Source organism: Sciurus vulgaris (assembly GCF_902686455.1).
Source record: "Sciurus vulgaris genome assembly, chromosome: 15".
Classification (NCBI taxonomy): Eukaryota; Metazoa; Chordata; class Mammalia; order Rodentia; family Sciuridae; genus Sciurus; species Sciurus vulgaris.
In genome coordinates this window covers 67,656,890-67,680,906 of record NC_136476.1, presented here as the reverse complement: position 1 = coordinate 67,680,906, position 24,017 = coordinate 67,656,890, and the positions used below count along the sequence as shown (strand labels likewise).

Genomic DNA, 24,017 nt, shown 5'->3' with positions numbered 1-24,017 from the left:
TTAAATAGACTATCATATCCAGCACTGCATTTTTAATGAATTCCTGAACTGGAGATGCCTGTTAGTAGACAAGCGCTATAAAGAACAAATTGAGTCATTTAAATGCTTTTTATTTTTTACTTTAAAAAAATGGGTCCAGGGATGGTTGAAAAGTAATACTGAGGATCTGTGGTCCTTTTGTTTCTGAACAGATTCTACTTTTGTTTTCCATCATTAAAAGAAAATCTGGCAATAATAATGTCAGACCTAAACAAATACCTCGTTTCCCTTCCCTGACTCTTGGTAGCTAAAGCAAAGACACTGGGTCCTTGGTGCTGCCACTGTTTACATTTCTGTCCCCTTTGAAGCCCAGCAATGCGTGAGGCTGTTTACCCTCTGCGGCTCCATCTCTGAAGGAATCTGAAGGCAAGCTCCTTCAGAAACATACACATCATCCTCATTCAATGACTCTTTCCCAGTCCTCAAAGGCAGGGCTGCCTGCCTCCATGATATCATGATTCTCTAAAGTGGCTTGGGGTGGGAACATTTCTGTGGGCTTTGAGAGAAAAACATTTTTCTAACTTGTAAATATGGGTGGTGACTAACGAGTGTCAGCAAGAAGTGTTTACCAAGTAAATCAGACAAGAGACTCATGAAGTTCACTGGCTTTTATTTCAGTCTTACATGCAGAGAGTGCAGCTACTGAGAATATTCTAGTTCAACTGGTTCTGGAAATATATTGAGAGTTTAACCATCAGTTAATAAAAAGTTGGACTTGCTGATTCGCTTTATTCATTCGTTAAAAAAAAATTCATCTCCTGTTTGTGATGGATGAGAGACCAGATGGCCTAAATACTAGGACAGAAGTCTTCCTTAGTTTCCCTTTTAAAAACAATTTTATTCTGAAATAATTTCAGATTTACAAAAAAGTTGTGAAGATAGTATAGATGGTTTCATGTACATTTACCCAGTTTCCCTATCTTACACAACAACGATACACTTGTTAAAATCATAGCTGACTTTCAAATGGCATTTACCTGCATTTTGACAGTTATCAAATAAGCTGAATTTTATAAAGAAAGAGTTTTTTTAATGGTCAGCTAAAAATTTTAGCTGGAAAAAGAAATAGGAGCCATAATCTCCTTCATCTGAAATCCCACGATAGTGTCCTGGTTTCCTAAAGTGACTTGGATTGGAATCATTGCTGTGGCCATAGAATTCTGAATGCCAATCAGGGTCACATGTCCCAAGCTGTAGGTTCCCATGCTGAGGCAATGGCAGCCATCTACCCATCTAAAAATCATGTCCAAGAGAGGATTTGAATTATGTTCAAAGAGAATCTCAGTGTAAGCCTGTGAGTCAAACAGGTCACTGTGGCTTTTATAGGACTACTAATAGAGACTGTCCCAAATTCTCTAGTTTTCTCTAGTCCTTCTCTTACTCCCTGGTTATAAGTCAGCGTCCAGCTGTGCATACAGGATAAATTTGTATTTTCCCTCTTTTCTTTTTCCTCTCATTGGGAGATGATCTACTCCAGGACTTACTCTTCATCAATCAAAACTCTATTGGGCCCTGCCTCTCGAAAGCTTTCCCAGACCTCTCACTCCTCTTTCTATGTACATACCCAACACAATCCTTTATCACTGCAAATAGATTTCACTTTAATTATTGTAACTACTTACTTGCCTGTCCATCTTCCTCACTAAATTCGAAAACTTTTTAATAACTATGTTGCTGTAGTTTGGATCTCAAATGTGCCCCAAACGCCCATTTTCCAAAGACTTGTTTGCCAGCCTGTGGCACTCTTGGGAGGTCATGGAACCTTTTAAAGGTGTTGCCTGGTAGGAGGAAATTAGATCACTTGGGACATGCCCTTGAACAGGCTCTTGGGACCCTAGGCCCTTCCTGGGTTTCTCTGTGTTTCTTAGCCACCATGAGGCAAATAGTCCCCCTCTACCACATGCTTCCTCCATTATGTAATGTATTGCCCAAGGCAAGACACCAAGTGACCATGGGCTGACAGTTCTGAAACCATGAACCAAAATAAACCTTTTCTTCTTTTAAGTTCAATATCTCAGGTGTTTTGTCATAGAAATGGAAAACTAATACATGTCTTATTTTTCTCTATGTCTTTAGGAGTTACCTCATTACAAGGAATAGAGTAGACATTCAACAAACAAATTTGAAACTATCCTAACATTTATATCTTGCTATATGCCAAGAAGCTAACTTTCTACTTAGATCTTTAAGATTCCTCTGGAATAAAGGAATTCCAAGTAGAAATCATCAAGTCAATGTTTCTCAAAGTATGGTTCATGGATTACCTACATGATGGATGATTTGAGGTGTTATTAAAAAGCACTAATACAGACCTACTAAATCTGAATCTCTGGAAAACTCACCCTGAAGCTATGTCTTTTAAGAAGATCTGAAAGTTCTTCTAGTATGCACTGATGTTTAAAAACCACTTGAGAGAAGAATTCCATTAACCCATCAAATCAGTTATTTCTATCTCTTCCTATAGAGGTTCTGAAGTGAGTATATTCAATGACATGACCATGAAAAAACAACATATTAGCATAAGAGAGAAGGCAGCTTCAACCTGTTTAGTGGAAACAGATACTATGACTAAGCTTCAAACTGGATTCTGAGACACACGCCAGATAAGGTGAAATATAAAGTAAGGAAGATAGGAGAATGCCAGTTTCTCATAAAAGACCATTTACTCTTCCCAAGCACTAAATTTTTAAAGTGATTTCCCACTTGGAATTTACTTGGAAATAGTAAGTGAGAGAATGATCAATATTTCCAACAAGACCTTTGGCAAAAATCTATTTCTGTGGTGAATAAAATATAAGGTTCAGGATACACACTGAGGTTGCTTCCACTTTCATGCTGTTGTGTCTTTTATTTATCCATTGATCTTTTGGGATGGGTTGTCCCTGAATAGCCTCCAACCAGTTTGCTCTGAAAGACCATCTTCACACAGATCCTCAGCTAAGCCTCCCACATCTCTCATCAAGTGGGGCCAAACCAAAGTTATAATCTCTGACAAGTACCAAGAATGCAGGTACAAAGCATTGCTGATTGAGGGTAGATTTATGTTCTTTGGAAATCAGATGAGCAGTTGGTAATGTTGACATTCTATTGATGAAATTTGAGAAGCTTAACCAGCAGTAGTCTCTGGGTAGAAGTCATCCAGCTTTAGAACAATGCAAACAACGGACAATAATACTGACAACAGTCATTTGTCAAAGAGAAACTGTGTAGACACTGTGTCTGCTATCCCAGGCCATTTAAAGAACTCAAGGCACTAAGTACCATTGCCTCCATCTCCTGAATGAGGAAATAGATTTGCAGAGGTCAAGTGAACTCTCCAACCTCATGTAACTGGTAAGTGGCACAGTCTGGATTGACACCCAGGTCTCACCCATCTCTGAAGAGTATCGATCTACCCAACATTATATTACAAAAGGAAAAACTCAAGAATGGGTCCTGGAAGATGCCTAGGAATCAAGACATCCAAGTTCCTTTGCTGACTTGGGCAAGGTAATGATTTTTCTGGTCTCAAGTTTCCTTATCTGCAAAATAAGAAATTGAACTACATGATTTTGAAGATCTGTCCTAGACTTAAGCCTTATGGTTACTCTTCTGAGAGAGAGTTAATACACATGAATTCTATTTTAGATCAAAATTCAGATTTTGCCATTGAACTTGATTGCTTCTACCTCAAAGGTAAAGATGATGCATGCAGAAAGAGCTATAACTGTCTTCACAAGCCCTTACATAATAGTTTCTGTGACACAGAAAGTAGATTAGCCCTATAAATAACAATGAGTGATGTCTGTGTGAAAATCACTCTTGCGAGAGCTATCAATATATTATCTAAATTTATCTAACTATAATGTATGAGGTAGACAGTATCACTAGCCTTGCTTTATAAGTGGGGAAACTGAGCACAGAGAGATTAAGTAACCTGCTGGAAGTTGCCCGGGCCGCAAGCAGTAGAGTCAGGATTTCAACTCAAGCTGTTTGTTCTAGACTCCAGAGCCCATGAAGTTCTCTTGAGAATCTAGAACCTGGGTTGTTCATCAACACATTAAGTTTTCTTCGAAAATCATGACTGTGTAGATTATCATTCATGGAAATAAATATACTAATTAAAATCCCAAAGTTAAGTATTGATAACTAAAGGAAGCAATTGAAAGTAAAATTATTTGAATTCCATATTGCTATTGAATGCTAGTTATTTTTCCACGATACCTTAGCATGAATCCAAATACATGAATTTTAAGTTTACATTCTTAAATCAAGCCTAGTGAGGAAGGTATGGCTCTTTCTGTGTCACACAGTGCTTGGAATACAGTTCAATATACCTTCTTTGGATGAATTAGTTCATTAAAGAGAAAGAAATTTTCCCTTTCTGTGGATGGACTTTAGAACCTGTGCATCTCATTGTAGTACGTGAAAAATAAAATTAAAACTTACTCCAATTAGAGTACTCCTGCTTCAGGTTATACTAACTTTTCATTTCAAGTGATATCATACCAACATTCTACCAAACAATTTAAATATTTTTAAGCATACTGTTTTCAACATTGCAATTTAAGAGGGCCTAATTGTTCTTTGACTTGAAACATTATCTGGCATGCTACAATTATTATTTTTCCCTTGGAGAACTACTCTTGTTGTTGTTGTTGTTGTTTTTTTTTTTGGTACTGGGGATTGAACCGAGGGTCCTCAACTGAGCCACTGAGCCTCATCCCCAGCCCTTTTTGTATTTTATTTAGAGACAGGGGCCTCACTGAGTTGCTTGGGCCTCGCTGAGTTGCTTGGGCCTTGCTGAGTTGCTTAGGCCCTCACTAAATTGCTGAGGCAGTCTTTGAACTCTCGGTCCTCCTATTTCAGCCTCCCAAACTGCTGGGATTATAGGCATGAGCCACTGCGCCCAGCCGATGACAACTCCTCAGAGAAAGAACCACTTTAACCTTTTCCCCTAAGTGTCCCACAAAACATTTTAGATGAAATCACAACATAATTTCCCCTAAAGTCAAAATCAATGGGTCAAACTCTTCTTTCACAGCATGCACCCTATTAAATCATGCAGATTTAATTTCCCCAATGATGGCCCCCAGGGACATCAAAGGCTTACAACTTTTTTTTTTTTTTTTTTTTTTTTGGTTTGGTTTGGTTTTAAAATACACAATGTATTCATGACAGCAAATCAAACCTGTTAGTGGCATCAAACAGGTAGGATTGATGCCGGGAACAGGACCACTGCAAATTTGTGAAAACTGCAATCATCGAAAGCACAGCACACGTTGGGGTTTTAAATACCTCTCTCTGTGGCATTTGTCATATTAAGAGCTGCAGCATAAACAAAGGAAAAAGCAAATCAAATGTGGTGTAAACATTACAAGATCGCTTCCACTTTTGTAGGTGCAACAGGAAAAATGTGATCTCTAGGACAGAAATGCAAATTAAAACCACCCTAAGATTTCCTCTCACTCCAATTAGAATGGCTATTATCAAGAACACAAGCAATAATAAGTGTTGGCGTGGATGTGGGGAAAAAAGGCACACTCATCCATTGCTGGTGGGGTTGCAAATTGGTGCAGCCACTCTGGAAAGCAGTTTGGAGATTCCTCAAAAAACTTGGAATGGACCCACCATTTGACCCAGTTATCCCACTCCTCGGTTTATACCCCAATGACTTAAAATCAGCATACTACAGTAATGCAGCCACGTCAATGTTTATAGCTGCTCAATTCACAATTTGTGGAACCTTCAATTGATGAATGGATAAAGAAACACAATGGAATATTACTCAGTCATCAACAAGAATAAAATTATGGTGTTTGCTGGTAAATGGATGGAGTTGGAGAATATCATGCTAAGTGAAATAGGCCAAGCCCAAAAAACCAAAGACTGAATATTTTCTCTGATAAGTGGATGATGACACATAACAAGGTGGGGTGGTGGGGCAGGGGCAGAGAGAATGAAGGAACTTTGGATGGTATAGAGGAAAATGGGGCAGAGCAGGTGGGAGAATGAAAGATAGTAGAATGAGACAGACAGTAGTACCTATATATGTATATGTATAATTACATGAATGGTGTGAAATTACATTGTGTGCAACCATAGAAATGAAAACTTGTACCACATTTGTGTACAATGAAAATGCAGTCTGTAAAAATAAAAAAAAATTAAATAAAAATAAAAAACAAAGATAGCCAGAAGGCTAACATTTTGAAAATGGCACTGATCTCTTATATCTATTGACCTCTGCTTCTAGGAGAAGATAGACGATTGATTGATAGATAGATAGATAGATAGATAGATAGATAGATAGATAGATAGATTAAAAAATAGGACAGATAGGCAGATATGAACTTTGGGGGGTCTTTTGGAATTATACTTACATGCTGCATATATATTTGCAAAAGTTAAAAAAAAATCCAAAGAAATTGTTTCTGATGAGATTTGTCAGCCCTAAGGTACAGGGTAAAGACCTTCACACTGGAAAGAAACGGTACGGACGGCACTCAGGTGCCCTGATGAGTGACAGCAACTGGCGCACTGAGGCCACTTACATTCCTGGGGTTTGCCTCCCCCTCCTCAAAGCGCCTCACCCAGGTGTGGAGACAGGATGCTGCTTTCCAAAGCCCAGTGGAGATGGGGCATCCTGCAGACATTAGGGTACCTGCAACGGCTCTACCTAGAAGGACTATTCTCATTGCTGTCCTGCCTTCAGATCCTCCCTGAGCTCACTGGCAGTATGGATGCCAAGCCACATGTCCCTACCGGTGACGCTGCTGCAGTCCTTTCCTGGCTCCAGCTTCCCAGTCTTGGTCTTAATGGATTAAAACTTTCAGGGCAAACAAGATAATAATGGAAAATGCAATTAGCAGGGAGCTGGTTACACTCCAAATCCACTTATTTCAATTTGGGTCTCGAGCACTCTCCACTCCATCAGTTTTTATACACAAAACAGGATTTAACTGAGTGTGATATTCATAGAATGTAGTCAGCTCCACGTTCAGATAAGTTGGGTCATCATAGTTAAGCCAAAGAACACAAGGAAAGAAAAAGAATTATATTATTTGTACATTGTCAATGGGTCTTTTCCATTAATTGAAAAAACAAAGACCCATCTGGATATAAAAACAAGACTTAGGTTATTTTAATTTCTATGGTATTACTAGTCTTTAAACATATATTTTTAAAAGGAGAATATGCTGCTGGTCAAGCAAGGGAACATAAAGTCAATATGGCACTTGAGAGTTATCCAAAGTGGCCACAATAACAGCCTCTCCTTGAAAGGCCAGCCCTACTGTTCAAGTGAGCATATGTCGTTGTCATCTCTGCCGGCCACTGAGTTTATTATTTCCTGGCCTTTCAGGGGCTCAGGAGAAAACTGTTCCAGATGTATAAAGAAAATGCTGTGGTTCATTCTTCGGATACACCCCCCCCCACCCCAAAGTAAAATGTGGAGCAGAGCAGAGCAATAAGCAAGACTGATCCTTGGGAGAAAATTTCTTCCATGAGGCTCTGGAAAGCCAGTCAGACTGTTTTTAACCTAACAAAGGTATTATGTAGTTGATATGATTTTCCAAGGGAGAAAAGGCTACATGGAATCATTCTACTGAAAGTCTACATGGAATCATTCTACACCAATGATCACAAGCAGAAATGATATTTCCAGTCAAAAATAAGAAGGCCTTGTGAGGCAATATGGTGGATTCATTAGTTTTATCATTGTATATTTATTCCCGTATTTGGAGACAGCTGAGAAATTATCTCAGCTAGAAGGCAAAAGCACAAAACAGGTATAATGGCCTTTAGCAGCTGTGAGACAAGTCTCAATTTCAGAGGCATTAAAATGTAAATCAAAGAAATGAAAAATCAGCCAATGGTGACTGTAAGAAGCCAATGATTCCATGTTGCAACCCAGATATGGTAAGATAAGAAAAAAAGATTGTCAACTTAGAATATGTGAAATATATTATCTAGATTTCTCTGGTGATATCAGACAAAAAGATGTCCCCTGGTTCCATCCTGCCATGAAACCTATTCTAATGCCCGTTGTCCCAGAGGTCCCTGAGACCTTTCCACAGGAACCGCCTCCACAGCTATGAGACTGACAACCTTTTCTGCATCCCAGGTGACTGTAGAGTGTGGAAAACAATAGAAACTTCCCTGCCAATCACTGTACCTATGGAGGTCTCACCTGACAGTGCTTCACTTCTCTGAGAACTTTTGTTTCTATTAATTTTCCCTTTCTGCTCTAAGTCAATAGCATCTAACAGAGTATGGAAAATGTTCATAAAGAAATCAGAACCCAAACCAAATGTTCATGGTGGATCCTGCAAATCACTCTAAAATCATAAAGGCCAGGTTTCTGCCCATAAGTAAGAAAAAAAGAGTCGAATTGATAGAAAATCCATTCATCTGTTCTCTGACTCCCCCTCCCCCATTTTCTTTCTCCATCTGGATGGCTCTGTTCATTTCCTCCACAGGCCTCACTCTGACTGTCTCTATGCATTGGTTCATTTCCTAAGGAAATAGTGTGTTCCACGTTCTCTTCCTCAGACCTCCACCCCGGTATTCTTCAGCCGACAGCCAAGTGCCATGAATACCTAATCAGCACAGGAATCAATTGCCTTTGACAGAACTTTTCCCATCTCTGGGTTTGTCTTGGAGAGGAAGGGAGTGAAAGATCTGCAAAAATACCTTGCCACACCAATGAAAAGAAAGGTTTATGGAACTTTATCCAAATTGTACATATTGGGAAGAAATGCTTTTTGAAAGCATAAATAGGTATATTAGTTGTTCCTAATCATAAAGCTTCAAAAGCATAGGGCTATGCGAAAAGTAAAAATAAAAGTTAGCTCTCATGCGATCTATATGCAGAGAGAGTGACTGCTGGGTTTGATATACATGCACTCTACTCTCCACCATACACTGCACTTGTAACTTACTTCTCACTTATGAACACAGCATATTGCTAATGAATTAATATTTCTAAAGCACTTGGAAGAGTACCATGTACATAGTAAGCACTATACAAGTACTTATTAAATGAAGTAAATAAAACACAAACAATTACATAGTATTTTGTATGTGCCTATACTGACTAATAAGTACAGAGACCCAAGATGTAAGTGCTGCTTTTATCTTTGTTTTTATAGAGGGGAAAACTATACTCAGAGGTGGGAAATAGATGCCCATCGCATACATGGTAGATATTTTTAGAAGATATTACCTACAGATTTATTTCATTCTTGTTCATGTCTGAATGGAATTTCATCACACAATCTCCTACTGATACAAAGTTAAATTCTTTTTGATTTATTACTGTGTTAAACAGCTTTGTAATAAATAGTCTTGCATATATAATTGTGAAAAATTTTTCTTTAGACAAGTTAACAGAAATTAAATTGGGACAAATCTGTGTGCATTTTAAAGTTTGATTTAAGTCTTATCCATTTCTGCTTTTGGAGATTTACATTTTTATTCATGTGAGTAAAATGGCTAACCCAGCATTTCTAGGTGTTTGCAGAAACTATAGTGTTTAATCTTGGTATATTTGATATTAAATGCTAGGCTTAGTTGGTACATAAAGATTCCATGATTTATCTCTTCAATCTCTTCTGCAATATTTTCCTGCCTGGCAAAACTCCCACATTTATGTCCCACACTTAAATTTAACTTTCTACTCTCTCTGAACTTCACCTGTGGAGCTGAGCGATGGTGGGTGGGAGACCCATCGATGTGCAGGTTGATACCACTCCACAGGCTCGACCCTGCCCCGTTTTCCACTGAAACCTTGACGCTGCTCGGCAGTCCTGATTTCCCTTGTGAGTCATCCCTCCCGGCAGCTATTTTAAATCCTTTCCACTCTCCTTTCCCCCACCCGGGCCCCCTTACAAAAGCATTTTCAGAGGATAACCTTACTTTCTACCTCCTCAAGGAAATGAAGACCAGGAGACCAGAGTTTTCTCAAATTCCATTCACCCAATTTATGACCTGACTCATACTGGAAAATACTCCCCTTTCCTTTCTTTCTATTACAGGGAAGAACATTCTCTTCCTTTCCAAGAAAAGTAACCATATAATTTATCGTGGAAGCCTAGATAGTTTTGAAAGTGAAAGAAGGACTCTATTAATAATTATTCCAGAACAACAGGTGTAACCAGAACTGTCCTGGGAAAACCAGGACATGTGGTCACCCTCTGTGCAAAGTCGATCATCCCACCGGGTCCCTGAACACACCCTGTGCAGTCTCGACTACACATTACCTTCTCACTGTGTGTTCAAATCTCCCTTCTCGTTCACATTCTAATACTGCTGAATTTTTAAAACAATTGCTCCCTTTTTAAACTCCTTTCCTTTCTCTGCTAAATGTGTCAAAGCTTCTCTCTCTCTGTCTCTTTCTCTCCCCTCTCTCTCTCTCTGCTCATAGTCTTTTCTTCATTCTCTCTTTCTCTCTTCTCTCTCTCTGTTCACATTCTCTCCTTCATTCATGGTATTCTAGCATCTTCCCTCCCTTCCATTCTGATAACTCTTGACAGTGTCACACAGGCCTATGCTGTCCACCAGCAGGAGAGACAGCATTCAATGTGGCTCGGTTTCTTAGGCTCTACCCTCTGTGTGGCCTGGTGTAGGTTAGCCATCCTTTCCTCTTTCCGGTTTTCCTAATATGACATAATAGAGGACCTTCCCCACAGGCTGTTAGCAATGATTAAATGTAATAATCCTTGTAAAGCTTTTAGCATCTATGGCACATTTTAAAATGCTAGCCATCTCCCTGCTCATCCTTGCAGAAAGACTCTGTATGTTACAGTTAGAATCTTCTTGAGATAAGACAGAAGGGTAGAATACCTTTACATTGCCCTCCCAGAGATCCGGGAGTCATTTGGAAAGGGAGCTTTACTTCCCCTGGGGTAGGTGCCTCTTTCTTGTTTGTTACGACACACCGGGTACAGTGCGTTAGCATGCCTGGCATGTTTGTCCTTGTTAGGAGCTCTCAGTGGCAAAGCCCTGTCTTTTCCTGCTATGCCCATCTGCACTAAGTGTAGCACAGCATCAGATGGCATTGTGAACCTCTGATTCAGAGCAGCCACCACAAGGCTATTTGCTGAGTTACTATGTGACACATGCATATGTTCATCTGCCCTGACTGATCAATGCCCAGACTCACCTTTGACCCTCACCCCTGCCAAGCACTTTTGGGTCCTTCCAGTCATTTCTCTATTGCTGGCCCTTCCTCTAAATAGGTCATGTGTGCGTTCTATCTTGCAGGACTGCCAACTGTTTCCTCAAGTGGAAGTCAACCTTTCAGAACTTCCAGAGTCCAAAGGGAATTGCTGCAATCTTTATGTTTTGAAAGTAATTATAATTAGAGTAGATGTGATTTATTAAATCCTTACTAGGTTCCAGAAACCTTGCTGAGATGTCACATATTTGGCTCTTTTAATAGGTAGAAACAGATGTGTGAGCTAAAATGATTATCTTACCTGCTCTTAGAGGAACTTCTAATACATGAGCTCTCAGTATTAGCAAGTTTTTTATTGTTTGTTTTTGTTTGTTTGTTTTTGGTACTGGGAATAGAACCAGGGTTGTTTGTTGCTTACTACTGAGCTGCAGCCCCAGTCTTATTTATTTATTTATAAACCAGATCTCACTAAGTTCCAGTCACTGACCTCAAACTTGAGATCCTCCTGCCTCAGCCTCTGGAATCACTAGGATCACAGGTGCAAGCCACCATGCCCAGCAGTACTGCCAAGTTTTAATAAAATCTCTAGCATATATTAACTGTTAAAGCAATGAACATTATCATTGAAATGTTAGGAAGAAAGAAGGCAGTGTTTAGTTTTACTGATAGGCATAATTCAAAAAGTGTCAAAGCAAGACCTGTTGGATTCCAACCAATTGAGATAGGTGATGATTTTCTCTAGGCCAATGTTAAAACAGTTTTTTAAAAATACCTATGAAGATAGTGATCTAAGTAATTAGCATTGTTTTTAGAGTATGGGGGCTTATATTTGATTTCTTGATGAGGAAAACTCTTCATAGAATTTCATGTCAATGAATAGCATTCATTCTGCAGTATTTCATAAGAAGTTCAAGGAAAAACTGAATCCAGGTACATATTCAATGTGTCTGAATGTGTTCATATTCTTATTTAGCTTTCACTGAAATAATCACATCAATTGTTGCATACTAATCTTCTATAATTCATAAGATCTTAAAGTCACTATGCTGAAAATGTATCTTTTTATGTTCCAAAAGCCTCTAGTATGAACCAACTTCATTCTTTCCTACAATGAGTTAATGGAAACTTTATGAACTATCAGGGCAATGACATACTAAAATGCTGCCTCAATTAGAGGCGAATGTGGGAAATGAGGTCATTAAAGCCGTTAGAGGAAGGGCACAAATCCACTCAGGAAATAAAACCAACTTTAAAAAGAGCCAGGAGAAACTGCATGAGTGAGGGGAAGAAGATGCCAGAAAGGATGGATTTTGGCCAAAGGAAAGTCAGATGGAATCAAAGAGGAACCATCATAGCTTTTTCTGTCAAATGATAACTTGAGCCAACTTGTGATAATCCAACATTTTATCAGTTTAAGAGAAAAACAAAAAAAGGTGGGAATTTCTATAGCCAACACTTACCAAGTGCACACAAAGGACCAGACTCTGCTAAACACTGACAATACTTGATTTCTTTCTTTTTTCTACTTTGCTTTTAGTTATTGATGGACCTTATTTTATTCATTTATTTCTATGTGGTGCTGAGGATCGAACTCAGTGCCTCACACACGTGAGGCAAGCGCTCTGCCACTGATCCACAACCCCCGTCCCCAATACTTGATTTCATTAAAAACAACACACCCAGAGCCAGAGATATTGAATCTGTGGCTTGGGACAGGAAGGGTTCAGTACTCAGTTTACTCACCTAGTACAGGTGTGCTGGTGATTTCCTACTTTTAAGCAAAATGTGATCCAATTTTATAGGTCAAGAACCCAACAGACAAGCAAATAGAACACTAAGGTCTATTTGGATTCTGATTTCTCAGTGAAACCTTTTCACACTGAGTTATTGAATTATTTAATTAAAAATATTTTGACAACATATCACTTATGTTGACAACATAGTCCATAATCCACAGAACTAGGATCATTTTTGGTTATCTGTTTTTGAGTCATATTTTATTTTTGTCATCCCTTTGTGACAGAATACAATCCGAAAAAAATTACTATTTTCCTCATTATATCTTTTCTAAAAAGGCATTCTATATGCTGAAAAAGTTAAAATTATTGTCTTCAGACTTATCAATGAGGGAGAATTTTCCAAGCTAGGAATAAGTTTTAAAATGCTGGTGTTTTGGTATGATACTGAATTTAGTCAGTAGTAGCCAAAATTATCAGAGGTTGAGGGGAATAGATGGAACATGGTTTTATTTTATTTTTTGTACTAGGAATTGAAACCAGGGGCTCTTTGCGACTAAGCTACATCCCCACATCTTTTTATTTCTTATTTTGAGATAGGGTCTCACTAAGCTGTTTAGGACCTCACTAAGTTGCTGAGGCTGACTTTGAACTTGTGAGCCTCCTGTCTCAGCCTCCCACGTTGCTGGGATTATAGGCATATGCTACTGTGCCTGTCAGAACACAGCTTTTTATGTTAGTGAAAATTTCCTTTAATTTTCTGTTCTTACAGTATTGACCTCTGATCAATACCTGAAGGAGTATAGAAAAATGAACTACCCAAGTCTCTTCTCTCTCAAGCCCTAGGACAGCCTTCCCAGGAAAACGTAAGACCCCCTGACGACACTGTGAAGGGACAGCTTGCAGCTTCTTACCCTCGACTTCCAGCTTCACCAGTTTGGAATATGCGGTCCCAAGGCTGTTTTTTGCCACACATCGATACTGTCCTGCGTCTTCCTTCTGCACATTATGAATCCTTAAACTCCCAGATTCAAGAACTGCAACACGTGAATTTTCCTACCAGAGATAGGAACATAAGTTGGAGAACATTCATGACCAAGGAAACATCTGCTTGTCTCATCAAGTCATCATCGTCACTATTAGCCTTTATAGGACATTTATTACGTAGAACACATGATATTAAACGAGGTAGTGCAAGATGACCTCAACTATCACAAGGATTCCATGAAGTACTGTTTTTGTTTTCTATCATCTCACAAGGATATGAGGGCTCTCTTGACTTCCTAAAAGTCATAACCCTGGCTGTTTGATTAAAAACATTGCTTTTATGGGCTGGGGGCATGACTCAGTGGTGGAGTATGTGCTTAGCATGTACAGTCCCTGGGTTTAAGCTGCAGCACCAAAAAAATAAAAGTGTTGCCTTTAACTTTTATATTTACTATACACCCTACGATAGCCTAAGGAGACTACGTGTCCTTTGAAAAATTGGAGACTTCCACAAATAATATGAAAATTACTCTTCAGAGCTGAAATATCATATTTGTCTTATCATTTGGGACCTGAATTCAGTAACACAGATACAGCCCATCTTGTTTAGGAAATGCAGCAAGATTTATAACGCATGGAAAGTCAGGGGATTACACAGATATCATTAAAATTTGGCATTATTTGTTTTACTTTAATCAAACAAAGCTTCAGTTTTATAGTTTATTTATTTATGTGACACACATGGGCCCCTGTGTATTTCCCATGGAATGTGCTAGGCATGGAAAGAGGCAAACAGTCTATGATCTCACTCATCGGTGCTTTGAAGGTGGAAAGGGACCTTCGGGTGCAGTATATTAGTGAATGTGGGGCTAAGATGCAAAAGCAGCACAAACAAACATATAAATAATGGATTTTTAATTGACCAGTCTTCCTGGCTGAGGAGGTATGTGTCAAGGTGCTTATTTATTGATCTTGAGTCTTCTTGCTCCAATTTCTCTCCAGAGTGCTCAATTCTTTTCTTCCAAACATCCCTTCTCTCCCTCCTCTCAGAAACTCAATTCTCAAGCTCGGGTTTTAGTTTCGCTTTTTGATTTGTCCTCTCTCAGAGATTCAATGTCAAAAAAAAAAATAATGATTCAACCAACCGACCAAGACAACTGTAGATTTGCTTTGGTTTTGCCTCCTTTCCATCCCTAACATTACTGGTTTCCATCTCTTTTTTCCCAAGCCAGTTCTGACTGGAATGCCCTATAGTTTGCGTAAGTAGGAAGAGACATATTTAAGTTTGGTTAAAATGTATATGGAAACATTTTTATACTAGGAGTCTGTAAGCATGTCACTGGGCATTCAAGGGATTGTCGTATTTTAAAATGTTTTATGTACATAATATTCACTTACCCTGAGAGCACTGTCCCCCTTGATCCAGGACACAGATGGCTTGGGATTGCCCATTGTAGTACATGGTAGAACTGCTTTTAATCCCTCTATTATTTTTACATTTATGGGAGGACGAGTTATTTTGGGTTCTATAGGGAAATAAAAGTTAAAAATTAAAAAGGCAATATAACTGTATTGAACTTAGAGTTTTAACTTTTCATTTAATTCTACATAGTCCTTTGAAGAATTATCTTAAGCATACTGCATTGCAAAATTCCTCAAATGCTAAGACAACTTAGTGAATATCAAAAAGAAATCAGTTTAAAAAGTTTGGGTTACACTCCCAGGTATTCTCCCCAAAGATCTAAAATCAGCAGACTACAGCACCACAGCCACGTCAGTGTTTACAGCAGCACAATTCACAATAGCTAGATTAGGGAATCAAACTTGATCCCCATCAATAGATGAATGGATTTAGAAATTGTGGTATGTATATATATATATATATATATGGTATATATATGTGTATATATATATATATCTACACAATGGAGTTCTACTCAGTCTTAAAAAGAATAAAATTATGCATTTGCAGGTAAATGGATGGAAAAGGAGAATATCATGTTAAGTGAAATAAGCCAAACTCAGAAAGCAAAGGTTGAATGATTTTTTTTTTTGTTTTTTGGTACCGGGGATTGAACCCAGGGGAACTTAACCATTGAACCACATCCCCAGACCATTTTTATATTTTATTTAGAGGCGCAGCCTCACTAAGTTGCTGAGGCTGGCTTTGAACTCACAATCGTCCTGCCTCAGCCTCCCAAGCCACTGGGATTACAGGCGTGCACCACCACACTTGGCTTGAATATTTTCTTTCATATGTGAAAACTAGAGTAAAATAGAGGAAAAAAGGAGGAAAGGATAAGACTACATAAATAGCCAATCAAGTGTAAACTGACACACGAGGGAAAGGAGAGTAAAGGAAGGAGGAAGGGGGCAGAAGAAAAGAGGAGGAAAAGGGGGGGATCATAAACTGAAATCGATTTCCATGCATGTATGACTTTTCAGGATGAACCCAACTACTATGCACAACCATAAAGCTCTAATTAACCAAAAAAAAAAAAAAACTGGGTTGTTTCTGTTTCATTAAAACCACTTTTGAAAAACACAAATTCATGAATATGTTAGGGGTCTGGAATTTCTATAGTATCCCTGACTTTAAAAGATAGTAAAGAGTTGAATAACATAAGCTGTCATTATAACAATCCAGCATTAGCTGGAATAGGTTGGGGTCAGGGGGCCTTGGTGGACTCAAAAAGCAGCTCTTTCAAAACAATATGAAAGGGGCTAGGGATATAGCTCAGTTGGTAGGTTGCTTGCCTCTCAAGCACAAGGCCTTGGGTTCAAATCCCCAGCACCGAAAAAAAAAGAAAAAAAGAAAAAAAAAGCATTCCAAAAAATTAACAGTTGAGATGGCCTTATTTTTATGTACCCACATGAATGGGTGAGTTCTTCTGAGGAGAGAGTAAAAAAGGAAGAAAAGATAAAAGAAGAGGACTTAGTTTAGGACCAAGATCAAGAACGTCAGTGCTAGAGAAATAATTGGAAGCACTCAAGAAAAAAGTAGTGAAATACTTAAATGTGCCTCCTCCCCAGAGTCAAGTCTTCATTATTTAGCAAATGAGACTATCCCACTTCTTCACCTGATTTTTTTTTTTTTTTTCTCTACAAGCTAAAAAATGGCTGGGCACATCCCCACCTACTTCCTCCTGGTGATTACTGAATCAGCTCATCCACAAAACCCATACCCCACCAGCCTCCTGTTATGATTAAGCTAGGACTCCATTTTACTTACTCAAACAATAACCAATCAACACACACTGGAGAAAAACAGAAACATAAAAGAACCAAAATGAAATTAAAACTTATCCCGGAGGAAATAAAAATAAAGCAAGGAAAAGAAGAAAATGTTAATTTTTAAACAAGGTAGGATGACATCCTAGAGAAGCCTCAGTGGGTGTCACATGGTACAAGTAGAACTTACTATGAATAAAGGACAATCAGAGGAAAAATAATTTTTAGAAATTAAAAAAAATACGTTTTTAAAGATCAAAATACCAAATGGAAGTTTGAAATAATAGTATGGTCATATTGAAAGCCAAATTTATGATATGGAAGGAAAAGGTAAGAAATCTTCAAGAGGAAAGCTATAATTATAAAGAATAGAAGTAACCATAAATGTTGGTGAGTTTGTGGGTAGAAAGGTACACTCATATGTTGCTGGTGGGACTGCAAATGGGTGCAGCTATGATGGAAAGCAGTATGGAGATTCCTCAGAAAACTTGGAATGGAACCACCATTTGACTCAGTTACCCTACTCCTTGGCTTACACCCAAAGAAATTAAAATCAGCATACTACAGTGACACAGCCACATCAATGTTTACAGCAGCTCAACTCATAATAGCCAAGCAATGGAAACAACCTAGGTGTCCTTCAACAGATAAATAGATAAAGAAAATGTGATATGTATACACAATGGAATATTATTGAACCATAAAGAAGAATGATATTATGGCATTTGCTAGTAAATGAAACCAGAGAACATCATGCTAAGTGAAATAAGCCAATCCCAAAAAAATCAAAGGCCGAATGTTCTCTCTGATTTATGGATGCCAACCCCAAACAAGGGAGATTGGATAGGGAAATAATAGAAATCCAGTGGATCAGAAAAAGAGAAACCAAGGGAAGGGTGGGGGGAGGGGAATAGTAATAGGGTGGGGGGACAGTAAAATTAATTGGACATAACTTTTCTAGCCTTGTATTTGAATACACGACCAGGCTAATTCTGCATCATGTACAACCACAAGAGTGGGAGCCTAAATAGAATAAGTTATGCTCTGTGTATGTATAATTGCCAAAATACATTCTACTGTCATGTATAACTAAAAAAAAACAAATAAAAAAAGAAAATATGAGGGAAATATTTGGAGTTATAAATAATTAGAAAAGGAGATCTGATATTTTTACAAGTTTGAGAATAAAAGAAAGAATAAAAAGAAAGAGAAACAACAGAAAAAATGTACCTCGTTTTGAAAACCTTTGATCTTCAGATCAAAAAGTACCTTCTAAAACTGAGTAGGAATAAGAAAATAAGCACCAAACATATTCTTTTCAATCTGCAAAGTGTATGAACTCTAGAAATAAAAAGGAAAAGCCTAGTGTTTTTAAAGAAAGATAAACAGCAGATTTACTGGTAAGGAACTAAGAAGACTTTTCATCTGCAACAGAGGATGTCATGTGAATGAGTAATTGTCTACTAAAAGCTGACTCCATGCCCCATAAAATCATCATCAAGAGTTAGCAATGCAAGGATTTGGAAAATCTTACAGGTTCATGCTCTGAAAAAAATACCGACTGATGTCCTCCAGCAAAACAACAAAAGGGAAGAAATTGTAATGAAAAGCAACACAGAAACCTAATAAAAAAAGGTCATAGTTTGATCCACCAGTTTGTATGGTGGCAGTATGCATTTGCATGATTTTCCTGTTAGCGCGGTGTCAGAGAAGATCAAGGTTGCATTCTACAGGAGGACAGTTTGCAAGCTTGGATGTTTCAGCACCAGGCAGGAGAACCAAGTATGGATGAAAATAAAATGCCAATGGAGGTCAACGGAAGGGAGAACAGAGGACTCGAGGACAAGAGAAAACAGAGAAGTTGGGGCAGCAGAACGTGCCAATGGATGGTGGAAATAAAGGAATGAAAAAAGACTTAGATACTCTAGTTATCTGAGAGGGAGAGAGAGTGGCACTTTGAGCCTTCTACTTGGAGGCAGGTCACGAGTGTAGGAAATGTCCCCTTAATCCCACAAAGCTAGACAAAGATATGTCCATGAACCGAGAGCAACATACTGAAGCTTGAGATTTTAAAAGGAGACCATTTCCAGTTGGTCATGATTGGGTAGGCTGATAAAGAGTTAAGGCAAACATCACTGATTGGTGAAGGTCAAGGAATTGTGAAGATGAAGTGGCCAGTGGTCCTGTTTCCAGGACTGTTAGAATCCTTTCGGATGCTGGCAAGAGTATGGGGGAGGGTGTCTAGAGTGGACGGCAAGATGAATAGTCAGAGAAGAGCCTGTTCAGATGACATAGGCCCTCCTGAGAGGGCAGATTTTACACAGGCTGTTAATCGTGCTCACTAGCCCCGTGGACAGGAGGTAGGGAAAATGCAGCATCCTCTATTTAACCAGAAAGTGACTCGGAAGAAACTCAAGTTTGAAATAAGGCAGAAGAGTAGAAATGTCCACAAGGGGTGAGATAAAAAGGGTGTTTGGTTGTAATGGAACTATGTTTCGACAAAGCAGGGAATAACGTGGGGGGCAGTTCCCAGGCAGGGTGGCGAGGGAAATGAAGATCTGCGTGACAGGAGGAAAGGGGAGGGAAGGGGGAACTAAGAGCACAGCTTCAGGGTGCTGGTGAGTGGCAGGAGTGACAGGCGTGGAAAGCACAGATCCCCAGGCTGAACTTGTCTCATCACCCAACCTCCAGTCCTGTTCACCAGCTGTTTCCCAAGGTACCAAGTCAACCTTAAAGCACAACTGTAGCATATTGCCCCACTAAAAAGAGTTCTTTGATCGCTTTCATCGATATTCTGTAGTTTTCAGTGTATAATGCTTATACATATTTGTCTTGACGCATACCTATTTATTTCATTTTGGTATCACAATAAATTATATCTTTTTAATGTCTATAATGTTTAGTGTAGAGATATGAAGGCATTTTGTATCTCACAAACTTACTCTTTATAATTTCTAGAAGTTTTCCTGTAGATTATTCTGTATTTTGTATGTAAGTAATCGTATCATCAGAAAATATTCACTCTTGTCTTTCTCTCTTAATATCCTGTCGATCTTGTATTTTTTTTCTTGTTGTATTTCATTGACTAGAAACTACAGTGTAATGTTTTATAGGAGTGCTGAGAGAAGACATCCTTATTTTGTCCCTGATCATCTGGAAATACATTCAGCCATTCATCATTTATTAAATTATTTGAGAGTGTTAAAAAGAAGGCTGAGATTGTCAAATCATAAACATAGGCTATTTTTCCAATTTTTTAGCTCTTAATTATTTTAGCAATGTTTTGCAACTTTCAGAGTATAAGTTTTGCATTTTTTTTTTGTTAAATGTATTCTTAAATATTTTATTCTTGTTGATGTTATAAATGGAATTTTTTTTTTTTTTTTTTTTTTTTTTTTTTTGCGTCTGCCCCACTCACTCATCTTGACTTGCAGCGCCCCGCAGCTCTCGGCGGCGCCTCCCACGCCATTGTTGGCCACGCAGCAGTAGATGCCGTCATCGCTGTCCTCCACGCTCAGGATGGTGAGCAGCTGCCCGTTCTCCCGGATGCTGTACCGCGTGTCAAAGAGCCTGCGGGTCACACAGGGAAATGGCAGATCAGTGCCCTCTCTGATTCTTTTGACTTCGATGAACTAATTAAACGGGTGACTTACTGTGAATGTTGAAAAAAGGCCAAAGGAAATATGAGGGAGTTCTGAATAATAGAATGATTACTGTTGGCACAGTGCATAAAAATAACATTATATTCTTATCTTTTCAGTAATGAAGCATTAACAGGCTTTTAAAACTGGCTGATGGCTGCTGCGAAGACCAAGGTAAAACTTTTTTTTACTCAGGATGGTTTATCATAACAAGTCTTCTCCCATAATTACTGAGAAAAGGTCGCTAGAAGATGAACTTACACATGTGTGGTGATCAGACTCAAATATTTACAGAAGGACTAACGAACGGTTAATTCAATTTTCATTCTTTCATTAAACAAATATTTCAGGGATTAACAAGTGCAGGCACAGTTCTAGTTACTTGAAATACGTAAGAAAAACTTTCTGAAAAGTGAAAAGGCGCCCAGACAAACCACTCCGGACTGGAACTCACACAAGAGATTTTATTCAGCAGACAACAGTGTCTGCCTTGAAGAGAGAGAAAGCACGCGAGAGAGAACAGGGCGGGGAGCTTCACTTAAATAGCTGAATTTCCCGGGCTAAGTACGAGCTAGCCAATCGCTGAACAGTTAGAATTCGCGGGCTACAGCTTAGCCAATGGCTGCTGAGCACAGGCTGACAGGTGGACCAATGGCTGGCTAGGATGGCAGACTGACAGCTGGGGTGCTGTCATGCCTCCTTGCCTTTCCCCGCAGGCGTGTCCTGCACCCGACCGCCCAGGAAGGAGCCCCACAAGGTCGTAGGGCTTGCTGGTCTTAGGCAGCCCAAAGCCAGAGCCAGACTACAGGGCAAAACCAGCGCCCGCCTGCCACCTGCTGAGGCAAGTGGACACCTGGCCAGTTCACGTGGGCAGAGCACAACGTCAGCAGCTTCAGACCTGTGGTGCCATATCTGCCCGCCAGGCAGCCCACTGACCACTACACTTTCAATTTGAAAAAAAAAAATTATATATATTATCTATTTAATTGCATGCAAACTGTCCATTGAGAAGGTGATGAGGGCAGTGGAAAGAAATGTGAGGGAAACCATCAATATAAAAGCAAGTTGTAGCTGGGTGCACTGTATCAGTGACCCTGGAGGCACAGGCAGAAGGATAGCAAGTTGAGGTCAGTCTTGGCAACTTAGCAAGACCTTGTGTCAAATTTAAAAAGGACTGGAGAAGTAACTCCGGGGTAGAACGCCCCTGGGTTCAATCCCTACTATCAACAACAACAACAAAAGAGTGAGTTTTTGGCTTTTTTGCCATTGTTGTTTTGCTTGTTTGTTTTTACAAACATAAAGTGCTCTTTATGCCACATATACATTGTAAGCAGAATGACAATCCTGTCTCAATCACCAGAGGAATTTTGCACATGTTAAGAATAAGAATCTTAACATGGAATATTCTAGATCATTCCACATGTGCAAGAGGCAATGATAAGGGTCCTTAAAAAATGGAGGAGGGAGGCAGAGGAGTCACAGGAAACATGACAATGGAGACATAAACCAGAGTGATGCAATTACTAGCTTTATAAATCAAGGAAGGGACCAAAGGTGCAGGTGGCCTTTAGAAGCTAAAAAGGGCATGGAGTCAGATTCTCCCCTGGAGTCTCCGCAGGGAACTCGGCTCTCCAACACTTTGATTTTAGCCCAGTGAGATGTTTGGCACACTCATGACCTCCAGAACTAAACCGTAATAAACTCATATCGTTTTAAGCCACTAAGTTGGAGGCAATTTGTCACAGCAAATATGGGAAATAAATACAGATTTTGGTACCTGGAAGCAAGTGCTGCTACAACAAATATCTAAAAATGGAGACATGGCTTCACAATTGGGGAATGGGTAGAACTGGAAGAATGGGGAGAAGCCTGTTAGAAAGAGCCTAGATTTCTTGAAGAGACTGCCATAGAAATATGCATGTTAATGACTTTGCTACTGAGGACTCAGGAAGTGAGAGGCATGGAAGAAGTCTAAATCATCTTAGAAGATACCTCCATGAAGGACCTGTGGGAAATACAGATGTCAGAGCACTATAGGTGAAGGCTGAGATGGAAATGAAGAACACAGTACTGGAAAATGAAGGAGAGAGGACCCTCATTATTCAGTGGAGCTTGGCTAAATGAAGACAAAACTTGCAAACAATGATTTCAGATATTTCATTCAGGAAATTACCAGGGAATATGTTCAAGCTTTCTTTGGCCATTTACAGTAAAATTTAGGAGAAAAAAGAAAATTTGAGGAAGAACTTCTAAACAAAAAAGGAACCAGGACTTGATGATTTGGGGAATTTTCAGCCTATTCAGATTGCAAAAGATATTAAAAATGATTTTAAGTATTTTAATTTTTGTCTGTAAATCTTTTCAATCCAGAACATCTGGGATGACTTGTCTAAGGGAGTCCCTAAACAGCTATAATGCAGGGTAAGTTTCCACATTAGAACAGTATAATAGAAGGAAACATTAAATTTCGGTTAGAAGTTAATGAAAAGAAAGAAAATAAAGATATCATTTTCTCATCTAAATTCATGAAACTGGAATGAGCCCTTGCTATGGAATTAATGTTTATGTTCCTCCCATATGCATTTGTTGAAACCTAATCCTCAATGTGGTAGTATTTGGAGGTGGGGCCTTTGGAAGGTGGAGATGGGTCATCAGAGTGGAACCTTCATGAGTGGCATTAAAGTCCCTTTAAAAGATACCCAGAAGCTCCCTCCCAGCTTCCCTCAGGTGAGGACAGAACTAAACTTAATGGCTATTTCTGAACCAAGAATTAAGCCCTCACCAGACACAGAATCTGCTGGCTCCTTGAATTGGGACTCAGAGCCTCCAGAAATGTGAGAAATAAATTTGTTGTTTATAAGTCAACCACTCCCTGGTATTTTTGTCCTACTAGTCCAAATGGTTTTAAAAAAAATTGACCTTAATGCAAGCTACAGAACCTGCTACAAAGCTTGGGGTTCACTTTGTTAGACATATTTTAAAAGAACTTTTTTTTGTTGTTGTTAAATAATTACTATAATAAAGAAAGGACAGCAAAACTTTTACCTGCCAAATGAGAATTTTATCTGTTTGAGTCTGCCTTACTATGCATGGGGAGTACCTCTAACTGAAAAGAATAGGCTTCCTTTCACTGAAGTATTAGAAGAATAGATTTTTTTGAGACTTGCCCCCATTAACGACTCAGCAGGTCATGGAATATGTGCTCCAGACTTAGGATATATTGGT

General features: G+C 39.0%; 1 protein-coding gene across 3 annotated transcripts in view; it reads right to left on the bottom strand.

Annotated features, from left to right (window-relative positions):
• Positions 1–24,017, bottom strand: part of MUSK (muscle associated receptor tyrosine kinase) — a 111,694-nt gene that overhangs the window by 74,995 nt on the left and 12,682 nt on the right. For all 3 annotated transcript variants that reach the window (XM_079112629.1, XM_079112628.1, XM_079112630.1), the window contains exons 3-5: positions 20,570–20,721; positions 15,319–15,446; positions 13,848–13,989 (exon numbers count right to left, since the gene is read on the bottom strand). In XM_079112629.1, coding sequence (XP_078968755.1) covers positions 13,848–13,989; positions 15,319–15,446; positions 20,570–20,721 — 422 coding nt within the window. The remainder of the gene's footprint in view (positions 1–13,847; positions 13,990–15,318; positions 15,447–20,569; positions 20,722–24,017) is intronic.